This window comes from Grampus griseus, assembly GCF_964374135.1.
Source record: "Grampus griseus genome assembly, chromosome: 19".
In the NCBI taxonomy this organism is placed as follows: Eukaryota; Metazoa; Chordata; class Mammalia; order Artiodactyla; family Delphinidae; genus Grampus; species Grampus griseus.
The window spans coordinates 53,097,812-53,110,057 of NC_139013.1; the positions used below are offsets into that span (position 1 = coordinate 53,097,812).

Below are 12,246 nucleotides of genomic sequence, written 5' to 3' on the forward strand. Positions count from 1 at the left end.
GATTTCAGGAGGGGAGTGTTTTACAACAGGGCTGTGTCTTTACTGAGATCAGGTAGTGGTGAAAAGCGGACAGACCAGGGTTCAAATCTTGTTTTTATGATTTACAGACTGCGTGCTGGGCACCTCCTTTGCCCTCTCAGAAGCCTCAGTTACTTTATCTACAGACTGTGGAGGGAGGGGGTCAAAACTGTTGTAAAGATTAAATAAGGTCACGTACGTAAAATGCTTAGCCCTGAGTCGCATGTGTAGAAAGTGTTCAATTCACATTAGCCATTATAATGATCAGCTAAAATGGTTATTATCACCATAAGAATTATGGTCCCAGAATAGAAAGATCAGCTTAATTCAGCAGACAGTTATATGGCTTTAACAGTGTACTTGGACCCAGGTAGATATTGTCACTAAAAGACACACAAGAAGGTTCCTGGTAGTAATATTTTAAGAACCCCAAACTGGACATAGCCCATATGCCCATCAACAGTAGAGTACATAAATGGACGCAGTATGGCCACGTAATGGAATTCTATACACTGACGAGGATAAACTGCGCTACCTGCAGCCACTTGGATGGATCTTACAAACATAATGTTGAGTGAAAGGGGCAGACACAAATGAGCACCCACTCTACGATTCCATTTGCATGAAGTGCAAGTACGAATGAAACTAATATATGGTATTAGAAGTTAGGATAGTGTAGCCTTTGGGGAGGAGGGTAGGGATTCTACTCGGGGAGGGGGAGGAAGGGGAGCTGGTAATATTTTGTGTCTAGGGCTGGGCGCTGGGCACACGGATGTGCCCACTTTGTGAAAATTCGCTGAGCTGTACATTCTGATTTATGTGCTCTTCTGTATCTGTGTTACGCTCCAATTAAAGGTTTAGTAAACGAACAAACGAGACTGCTTAGCAGAGAGCTAAAAAAACAAAAGTGGGGGTGGGGAAGAAAGCAGGTAATACAATTCCACGCTTACCCACAGGGTCCCCAGAGTTTACAGAGGAAGGCAGACAGGCATACACACATACAGACAATAAGTGGTGATACCTGTAGTAACAGAATCGTGCACTAAGTAAACACGCACCGCAGAGGGAAGCGTGACGGATGAGCCGTCACAGCTGCTGCTCATGTTAACGGCCCTGAGCTCCATGCGGTTCCGCCAGCATGGCTGCTTCTCGGACACGACCTAGCCATGCAACTGTAGGAAGTGCCCTCACATCTCTCCAGCCACTGTCCTGATCTGGTCCAGGCGTCACTGGTATGACACCAGACTAACAGTTTTCTTGGCTTCTCTTCTTGCCCTTCTCCAAACCGCTCTGTAGAACCCAGAGCTACTAAATTAGAATCTTTGGACTGGGTGCTCGGTACTTAAAAAACAAATCTCTCATGTGATTCTGATACACCCCAGCCCCATGGGAAGCACTGATCTACACTGGAACCAGAACACACACCTGACCTTGACCCTCTCCACACTAAAAATAGTTCAGGGCTATGGACCAGAACACACACTTGACCTTGACCCTGTCCACACTAAAAATAGTTCAGGGCTATGAGGCAGCCCCCTAACTTAGTGGCATTTCCTAATTTGTATCTAAAGAACATGTTCAGCTTCATTTCCAGCCTCTCCACCTCCCCAGCCCTGCATCATTGCAAGTCCACCTCTGGTCCCAGTGCACTGAGTTAGTTCTCTTTCTCTGAGTCTGTTTTGTTACTTCACCACCTCCACGCCTTTTAGTAACCTAGAACCCCAGTACCCTCTTAGGGGCCTTCTAATTTCCCGTTCATCTTCAAGACCCAGCTCAGATATCGTGTCTATGAAGCTGTCCCTCAAGGCTCCTGAACTCTCTGGTTCTGCCACAGCACCTCGTACAGAAGGGAGGAGATCGTGTCCTCAAACATCACTCCACCATATCTGACTGTACGCTTAACTCACTACACTCCAGGGCAGGGAAGAGGTTCTCTTTGTGCATCAAAGGGCTTTGCACCTGCCTGGGCCCTGGGAGGTGATGAAGGACGATTCTTGATTGAGTGAGGTCCTTCAGCACAGTCAGAGCCATATGGCTACAAGAGGGTGCTGTGGGATAAGGGGCAGCATTTGTGGATCTGGAATGCAGAGTGGTAATCCACATTTAATGGTCAAAGATAGCTCCAGGACTGAGCTGCCCAACCTACTCACACTCCTGTTTCTGTTCATGTGTTTTGTTTTTGCCAGTGACCTTCAGTGACTGTAAGGGAAATGACAAGCTACACTATGAGGTCTCCAGCCCATACTTCAAGGTGAACAATGATGGCAGCTTAGTCGCCCTGAGAAACATAACTGCAGTGGGCAAGACTCTATTCGTCCACGCCCAGACTCCCCATGCGGAAGACATGGCAGAACTCGTGATTGTCGGGGGGAAAGACATCCGGGGCTCCTTGCAGGTAATATAACTGTTTGGGATAAGTTGGGTCCAAGGAGGAACATTGCGGTCTGTATGTCTTATGGGGAAAATGGGTCTTTGGTTTATTATTGGTCAAGATTCTTTTGCTGTTTGCAAATGATAGAAACCTAACTCAAAACACAGTCTGGCCGGGGGAATTTTGGGGGTCATGTGACAAATATTTCAGGGTTAGCTTTGCCTGCTAGCATGGCTATGTATCTGTGCCCAGATGACGACATCAACTTTGGTCTTATCCATCTGTGGTTCCATTTTCCTTCTACTGTCTTTACTCTTAGACAGTCCCAACCATCCCTGCTTCCCTGTGTGGAGGTCTCAGCAGCTCCACTTCATTTTCTCAGTCTGATGTCACCTGAGAGAGCATCTCTTCCTGATACTGGCAACCCAAGCTTGAAATCGAATCTCACTGGCTGTCCTTAGAGCGTGTGTCCATCCCTGAGCCAGTTACCGTGTCCATTTGGTCCTGAGGCTCTGGTTGGCTAAGTCTGGGTCACATGCCTTGCCCCCAAACCAGGGTAGACTCAGCCCCACCTAAAGCAAATGGACTGAGAGTGAAAAAAAGGGTCGTTAGTTACTCAGAGTAAGTTAGGGTGCTGTCATCTAAGGAAGGGAAATGGAAGTTGGGCAGGCAAGAACCAGAGTCGCCCACTGGAGTTGTATATGAGGCAACCATGGCATGTGGCGCTGCCCCTTTGCCATGCACTGGTGCCCATTCCTTTCCGCATGCACATGTATGCAGATCTCTGCCCCTGCACACATGTGACTTTAGGAATGCCACAAAGTGCCCTTCAGGCTTCCTCATTGTGTCATCCAGAAACATTTGGTACAATGGACTTACCTACTCCTGCTTCACCAGGAGTTCAGAGACTCTGTGGCTTCTCAATTATAGACAGGGATGACACCCAGCAAGACCCAGGCAAAACAATAACAATAATAACGGCGTGGCCCCAGCCTGGTGCGGCTAGCCTTTTCCTACCTGCTCCTGGCCTGCTCTTACCCAGGTTTTTAAAGCCTGTGATTCCCACTGCCTTTCTCCATCTGCCACGCTCCCCATAACCCTGCTTTATCTGCTCATTTTGTTCAGTGGTGGAGTGAACACCGATTCCACAGCTGGGGAGCAGAGACAGTACAAATGGCAATGTGAGTGTTGCTTTCCTGCCAAGGCTGTGTGTGTGATCTTGAAAGAGTCATATATCTGCAGACTAGAGGGGTTAAACTGTCTGCAATGGCAAGTAAGTGGCACGTGTGCTGCCCCACTCTGTCACCATATACGTGGCAGATACTGCTAATCACCCCTGGCTTGACCTGAGTATCTCTCCCAATGCAATGCTTCTGGAAGCTACTATCCATTGGTCATTTAGAGATGTTTGTAGGGCTGGAACATATTTGCCATCCCTGGACTGGACAAGCTCCGTAATTCCCCTTTATATCTGTGAATCTGTGAGTTAAGGGTAGATAGCAAGCTACAAATGAATCCACAGTGTGCCACTGATGTTTTCAAAAGAAAATAGGATCTCGGTGAATACATACCAGTGTGGAAATCCATTGGCACCACAAAAGCGAGCTTATCTCTCACTTAGCCGTGGTCATTTTCACAGCATCTCACTAACTCATGATATAAATGACTTGCAAATATCGAAAGCAACAAAACTGCCAGAATGTTCAGCACAGAGTGTTTCTTGGGAACAAGTAAACGGCCCAGAGATTCACAGTAGGGGGTTCACATCCAGGACAGGATGTATTTAGATGAATATTGTTCATTGTGATTGACAGCTCATCTTTAAATCTGGAACAGACAGTATCGTAGTATTTAGCTCACAGCAGAGTAGAAGGGATTGGAGGCACTTCTTAGGACAAAACTTCGCTTTCATAGGCTTGGAGACCCAGGATCGTTACGAAGAGACTCAGTCTTGAAGAGCTGGTCTCTTGAGTTCCAGAAAGACACCCTTCTGGAGGCAAAGCTCCTAGGAGCCCCGGCTGTTTCTCATTTGTCTCTTTCTGAACACACCGTCCACATAGCTTGGCTGCAATCGTTTGCTTCTTATAAAGCACAGTGGAGGCTGCTGTCCTGGTCAGTTTGCCAGGCTCCAGCTGAACGGGGCATTCATCTCCCGCCTCCAGTAATTCTATGAGGTTTGAAAATCGGCCTTGTGAAGTTGCCCAGATGTGTCCATAATACAAAAAGTCCCCAAAAAGAAAAGGCTAGGAAAACAAAATAGCTAGCCAGAGAAGCCCTCTAAGGAAAGCACAGTCCTTCACGGATACCCAGTTGGTATTTTTGAAGCCCTACTCTGTGTGGCAGAGTGGGCCAGCTGCTAGAGAAGGAAAGCAATAAGTACACTAGTCAGCTCAGCTCCTGGTTGGGGAGAGAAAGTGAACGTGTGTGTTGATTAAGTACCAAGTAGGGAGGCAGTGGTGATGGCTGCTCTGTGCCTTTAGAGAAGCGAGAGGGCAGGGGAGGTGGGCTGGTAACGACAGCCAATGAGTGCCTGGCGCTTACTGTGTGCCGGGTGCTGCACTCACAGGCCGCAGAGGCTGACTTATCTCCCCACCACCGATGAGGCACATGCTACTGTCCCCATTTTACAAACTGCGGTAAACCGAGGCACAGAGAGGTGAGTGAGAACCTGTATTGTTTAGCGGGACTCTCATAAGTGTGTGCATCTCAGGGTATGCTTTAATGGGTGTTATTCCTAACCCTCACAACCTCCTGTGAGGCTGCTGATGGCGCTCCCTTCCTACAGATGTGAGAACCTGGCCAGGATCTCCTAGCTTGAAATTGGCAGAAATGAGATTGAGATTCTGGCCTCTCTACCCGTTCTCCTTCCTGCCACTTTGCTCACCAGAGGACTGTGCCCCTTGGGTGGCTACCCATGGGTCCAAAGGTGAGGGCATGAGTTAGAGCAATACAGTAGCGATGGAGGGGAACAACCAGTGGAAGGTGTGATTTGAAGGAAGAAAGAGCCAAGATTCAGCGTCCTGATGATTCCAAATTGTCTAGCCTAGGAGGATGGAGATGGATTGGACCAGTCAGGGAAGGATAGGTTGGGAAAGGTGAATAGTCCAGCTTCGATGCGTTGAGTTGGCAGCTCCTGGGGACATCTTGATAGAGACAGGGATGGATCTCTGGGTAAACATCTGGGGGAAAAGCAGCATAGTGGTGGGGCTTTGGCTTTGGTGTCAGACTTAAGTGGGTCCAAATTTCTGCTCCACCACTTATGATGATGTGACCTTGGGCAAGCCACTCATCTCCCTGCACTTCAACATCCTCATCCACAAAGCAGGGTTAAGAATAGAGCCTCTATCACAGAATCATTCCATTGGGCTCAGCACCAGACACCCGGTGACCTGTCCCATCAAGGGCATTATTTTAGAACCTCTCGAGAAAGGATAAGGAACCATGGGCTAAATGTCCTCTCTGAGGCCACGACACAGAAACCAGAGATTAGAGCTAGAAGAAGAAAGTGAGGCCGAAGAGAGAAGCAAGGGCGCTGGGGCACCCAGCACAACCACAACAGGAGAGATGTCACAGCGGGTGGTTTCACATCACTATGTTTGGGAAGGAAGGATTCTCTAAGACAAATGTAACCCCAGTGAAGCCCAATTCAGCTGCAGTAACTGGAGCCCAGCAATTCTTTAATAAAAGGATGTGCCGGGCTTCCCTGGTGGCGCAGTGGTTGGGAGTCTGCCTGCCGATGCAGGGGACGCGGGTTCGTGCCCCGGTCCGGGAGGATCCCACGTGCCACGGAGCGGCTGGACCCGTGGGCCGTGGCCGCTGGGCCTGCACGTCCGGAGCCTGTGCTCCGCAGCGGGAGGGGCCGCGGCAGTGAGAGGCCCGCGTACCACCCACACACAAAAAAAGGATGTGCCTCTCTTACCTTACCTGCTCCCTGTGACCCCGTTTCACGGGAAGGCCTGTAGCCCAAATCTGTGAAGTCTGATTGTTAATGCTTTAATTATAGACGCTCAAGCTATTGCTGCCTTTTTAATGGGTTGCCCAGAAGCTAGTACCTTCCTGGTCCGTGTAAGATCATCATAGATCTGCATGGGTGGAGGAGCAGTTTAATCCCGTGTCTTTGGACAGACGAGGGGGGATGGTTAAGGAGGGGGCCAGGGTTAACCATGCGTGGACAAAGGCATTTTCTAGCCTGTGGAATGTGATCATGAACTTGACTCACAGAAGAATGTCTGGACAGAACTGTGGCTTGTCCCCACTAGATCTGCTGTCCCTCACTGCCTGGCAATGGTGAACATGAAGACAAGAGAGCATTTGCTTTTATTTACTTACTTATTAATTGGTTAGTTATTTTTACCTTGAATATAGAACTCCAAAGGTTTACATGGAAAAGCTCTGTGTTTCATTCCTTTTGCGTCTTGGATAGAGATGTCTTTACCGTCCGTGTAAATGGGACTCATCAACCTCATTTACACGTTTCAAGCCTGGGGAAAAAATATGCCTCTTATTTATTTATTTCTAATTTAAGAATTTGTAGCTTCCATAACTGTAGATTATGGCACCAAATTCTGACATCAAATAAGAACTCAATAAAGTCAGGCTGGGAAGTAAGAACATCAGAGAGCTTGCAGGAATTTATTTTGAATTGATGTTTGGGAGCTAAAGAGACTGTAGCTACCAGATACATTTTGAAATGTGAGAGTTCACGCTCTAAGCAACTCTAGAATTTAGACACCTGTGACCCAGGCAGCTGGGTCTCATGAGCAAAGGAGGAGACATGCATGTAGCAGAAGGGAGAGTTGTGGAGGCCCACAAGCTACAGGCTTGAATCAGGCTTCCCTGCCCCCAGACTGGGGTTATCAGTGCAAATCTGATCCCATCACTCCTCTGCCTAATGGGCCCTTCCTTCCTCATCAGGCTCTTTGGCTCTTGGGATAAATTCTGAAGTCTTTATATATGTGTGAAAAGGTCCTTTACAGTCTAGCCTGGTCTCTACAGCCTTCCCTCAAGCCTGATTCCTGTTCATTTCTAAGTGGCGTGACCTGCTGAAATGTTACTTCCTCCCAGAGCCTTCCCTGGTACCCATTCCAAAGGAAGGTCTCCCCTGCTAGTCTCACTTCTAGCACCTGTTCTATTCCTTCCTGGCCTTCTTCTCAGTTGGTAACTAAGCATTTACTTCCTTATTTAAAGGATGTTTAAAGTGTGGCTCCCTGATGAGCCTATAAGCTCCCTGAAGGCAGGAATATAGTCCATTTGCTTTCTACTTCCCTCTCTCACTCCCTGCTTTCCTTCCTTTCTTCCTGGTGTGTCCACTGCTCTATCTTCAGCACCGGGCACAGTGCTGGCATATAGTTGGTGTTCAGTAAATGTCTTTTGAATAAATGCATGAGTAGATTGAGTCCCTCCTTTCATACCACTCCCTGCATTGAACTCTGCCCCCACCCCCCAATACCAAACCACATGTGGTTTCTTGAACTGGCCGAGCTCTCCCTCCCGTTCCTGCTGGCCATTCCTCTGTCTGGATTATGCCCTCTTCGCCGTGGCCCCAGCTGCCCCATGGCCAGCACCAGTTGACAGGGCTAACTCTTTGGAAACTTCTGGACCTGCCAAGATTTCTCTTCTTCAGGGACACCTCTCTGACTGTCCCCTGGCTGGTTAAGTGATTTTTCTTCCATGCTCTTCAGAGAGCCCTGCCTGGTTGCCCCCCATCATAGCCTTAAACTTTAACCATCTCATTTTTCTGTGTTTGTTTTCGTCTCGATTCTGAGCTCTGGAACTCAGGGCTCTGGCTTCCATGCAGGAAGGCTGAGAACACTGCCCTGGAGCTGGATACCTTGGCATGATTCCCAGTGCCACGCTTGCCACCTCTGCTCCAGTACCGTCAGACATAGAATAGGCTCATAATAGTATCAACTTCACAGAGATGTCACAAGGATTAAATGAGTAAATGTATGCAAAGTATTTAGAACAGTGCCGAGCACAAAGTAAGGGCCACGAGAAAGCCAGTTATTCCTCCTCATCATATCATTAGAGTCAGACTGTAATACATGCACAGTGAGTGAACTGGGCAAATTCAGACAACCCAATCCTTCCTCCCTTCCAACAAGACCAAATTCTGTCAGTTACACAACTAGAGAATTCAAGATTATACATGAACTTACGTGAAACACTGACTGAACTTCCGAGAGAGGATTCTTTATTCCTATGGGTTCACTTAACAAACATCGAAAGACTTGAAGTATGTAGAAGTTAATTACAAACAGTTCACACTTCTTAACTGGAAGTCAGTGCATGGTATTCTCAGTAAAGGGAAACTGGTCTCTTAATCAAGTTGCTTAAATTAAATGCAAAAAAAAATTATTTTCCCCTTTTTTTGGCCATTTAAAAAATCCGTGAAAAAAAATAAGATGAACAGAGAAAGTTATGACAGAAATTGAAAAGGCAAAATTTAAGGCTTGTTTACCTTGTTTGATCATTACCACTGTAAGCATGCAATTTAAAAGACATAAGTTTGGGGCTTCCCTGGTGGCGCAGTGGTTGAGAGTCCACCTGCCGATGTGGGGGACACGGGTTCGTGACCCGGTCCGGGAGGATCCCATATGTCGCGGAGCGGCTGGGCCCGTGAGCCATGGCCGCTGAGCCTGCACGTCCGGAGCCTGTGCTCTGCAACGGGAGAGGCCACAACAGTGAGAGGCCCGCGTACCGCAAAAAAAAAAAAAAAAAAAAAAAAAAAAAAAGGCATAAGTTTGGCTCCTAATCCAGTTCCAAGAATCATAATGGAAACAGTTCCAAAAAAATAAAATAAAAGGAGCAAGTAGAGGAAGGAGCAACTTGGGAGAAACCATTGTTTTTATTTTTAATATTTAAAATAAAATATGTCATCAACTGATCAGAAGCCAATATTAATATTGCTGTTAATTATGTATCTTGATCCTCAGGGGAATTATACCTTTTAAATCCACTGCTTTGCAGAATCTTAAGGTTCCATTTGTTAAGTACCTCTTGGAACGGTGAGTCTAGAAGCTCAAAAGCAGCGGCTGAGTGCCCCTCTGTTCCTGCATATGTATGTGCTCTGGGACATTTAGCTGAATTGTTGTGGATGATATTAATTAACCAGGACCTGGAATGACTCCAAACTGGGATTTAATCAAACATTTAGTACTTAATAAGTCATGTGCCACTGAAAAGTCACCTAACTGCTTTGAGGTTTCGTTTTCTCATCTGTACAGTGATACCCTGGCCTTGCTTATATACCATAATGGGGTACATGAAGTTTAAAAAATATGTATTGTACCTAACCCAGTGCTAACAGCAGATTCTCAATCACGAATTGTTTATTCTTCACTGAAGTACCCAGTTGCTGTCACTTATGCATATTTTTTTCCATTTTTACTAATCTCACACATTCTAGACAAAAATATTTTTGCACTTTTGTTACTGAGATAAACTCCAGTTTTTATCATCCCTGAGCCAACTATTTGAATCTTCTCTGTTCTGGCCACTATACTGTCTAACCCCCAAAGTGCCTGTCACACTGCATCCATGTGACTTGACTTCATTTGTTTAAAGCATCTCTGAGAATGAGAGCAACCAGCTTATGGTAAAATTAAGAGCCTTGTCTCCAGATCTTATCACATTGACTGGGAGGGGCTTGGAGTCTGTCAAGCTGGTCAGTGGTATCCATCTTGCTCCCATGAAATACATTTTATAACCACCATGGTGGAGAGCCAATCTGTGTATTTACTGTGGCCATAAAGAAATGAAGAGTTAAAGCTGTAGATATGTAATATGCTCTGATTTAACAAGAGTGTTAACTTCAAAAACCTGCAGAGGACCACTGTTCATGGCAAATGCCTTCCCAGTTACTATTAAGGAAAATCAGTATCCATTTAACTGTTACCCAAATTGGGGAAAATATATAGCTCCAAAATTATGGTACAGATCCAAGAATTGGGCCTAGAATAGGGTATTAGGCTGTTACATTTTGACACACAGCTAAATTGTTATGTTTATGATTCTTAGCTCCAGGATACTATTCAAATATAGTAGCTAAGAGACATCCTTCGACTCATTAATTTAAGGAGATAACAGATTGCTTTGTGGATTAGAATCTAAGAAAACTATATTCTGAAGATTAATTTTAATTGAAATGCTTGGGGAAAAATAACTGATCCCATAGAAAGTCTAGATAACTAAAAGTAGCTTCTTTTTGGCTTGTGAAGACTCAAGATTTTATGTTGTACAGAAGTGTGGGCCAATAGAAAAGCAATGCGAGCCACATATGTAATTTTAGGTTTCCTTATTGTAACATTAGAAAAAGACACAGGTGAAATTAATTTTAGTAGTATATATTAAACCAGGCACTTCCCTGGTGGTCCAGTGGGTAAGACTCCCCGCTCCCAATGCAGGGGGCCTGGGTTCGATCCCTGGTCGGGAAACTAGATCCCACATGCATGCTGCAACTAAGAGTCTACGTACCTCAACTAAGAAGCCTGCATGCCGCAGCTAAGACACAGTACAGCCAAAATAATAAATAAATAAAGCTAATAAAAAATAGTATATATTAAACCATATATAGTGTATATTTAACATATATATATTTAACCATAAATATACCCAATGTATATATTTTATATATGCATACACACATACTCACACCCAATATATGCATATTAGCTTAAATTTCATAGATGTAGATATTCTCTGTATAGATATATCTCTATTTCTGTATATCTATAGATACTCTCCATATCTATATAGATATATCTATATATATCTCTATCTCTCTACATATACATATATACATATATATAGACATATAGACAGAGATATATCTAAATAGATATGGAGAGTATCTATGAAGTGTGTGTATATATATATATATATATATATATATATATATATATAAAAATAAATTTACCCCAATATATATAAAACCTAAAACATATTATAATTTACCTAAGATATATCAATAAGTAATCAGGTAAACATTATTAATAATTTTTTACATTCTTTTTATACTGAATCTTTGAAATGCAGTATGTATTTTACACTCACAGCACATCTCATTGTAGATTAGCTGAATTTTAAGTGCTTAATAGCCACAAGTAGAAATTGGCTATCAGTTAGACAGGGCTGCCATGGAATTCTTCTGGAATATTTATAAATTTTGAAAGAGAAATGGAAAGAGTCATTCACTGGGGGTCTACTAGATGTCAGGACATTGTCTTAGATGTTCTCACACAAACGTCTGTTTTTCTGCTCCTCATAGCCAGCCTGTGCCACTGGTAAACTGTTTCCTACTTTGCTGATGCAGAAGTAGCCCAGGTTCAGAGATGTTGAGTGACTTGGCCAATGTCATCATCCTGTCAGCAAGTGGCAGAATTGGAAATTGGGCCTGGGCTTTCTGATTCTATGCAGTCCCTGCTATTTTAGTAATACTGACATTTACAGCGGAACTAATGCTTTTCTGTTCTACTATAAAGACTATGAAATGACAGGAAAATTAAAACGTGGTTAGAAAATAAAAAATGAATGCAGAGCTGAGCAAAAACGCATAAAGAAATTTTAAGTAGGTGGACAAGTCCTGTGTTATCACAACACTTTTAAAAACTCTCATCATGAATAGAATCTTTGGAGAAAGAACCTCATGGAAACAGCACAAGGTTTCTAAATACAAATGTCCCTTAGGCCCTGAGTTCCTTTATTTCAGACCTTATCTCATTCATCTTCATAGTCCTAGAGTCTAGTGAAAATGTATTACATTTACTTTTTAAATTATAATTTAAAATTTTATTTTAGTATTTATTATATGGATTTGATCCTCACAACAATGCCTTGAAGCAGATGGTGTTATTCTT

General features: G+C 44.4%; 1 protein-coding gene across 1 annotated transcript in view; it reads left to right on the forward strand.

Moving 5' to 3' along the window:
• CDH13 (cadherin 13) overlaps nt 1–12,246 on the forward strand; it is a 1,031,132-nt gene that overhangs the window by 378,706 nt on the left and 640,180 nt on the right. Inside the window, exon 3 of the mRNA XM_082677069.1 lies at nt 2,205–2,413. Coding sequence (XP_082533195.1) covers nt 2,205–2,413 — 209 coding nt within the window. The remainder of the gene's footprint in view (nt 1–2,204; nt 2,414–12,246) is intronic.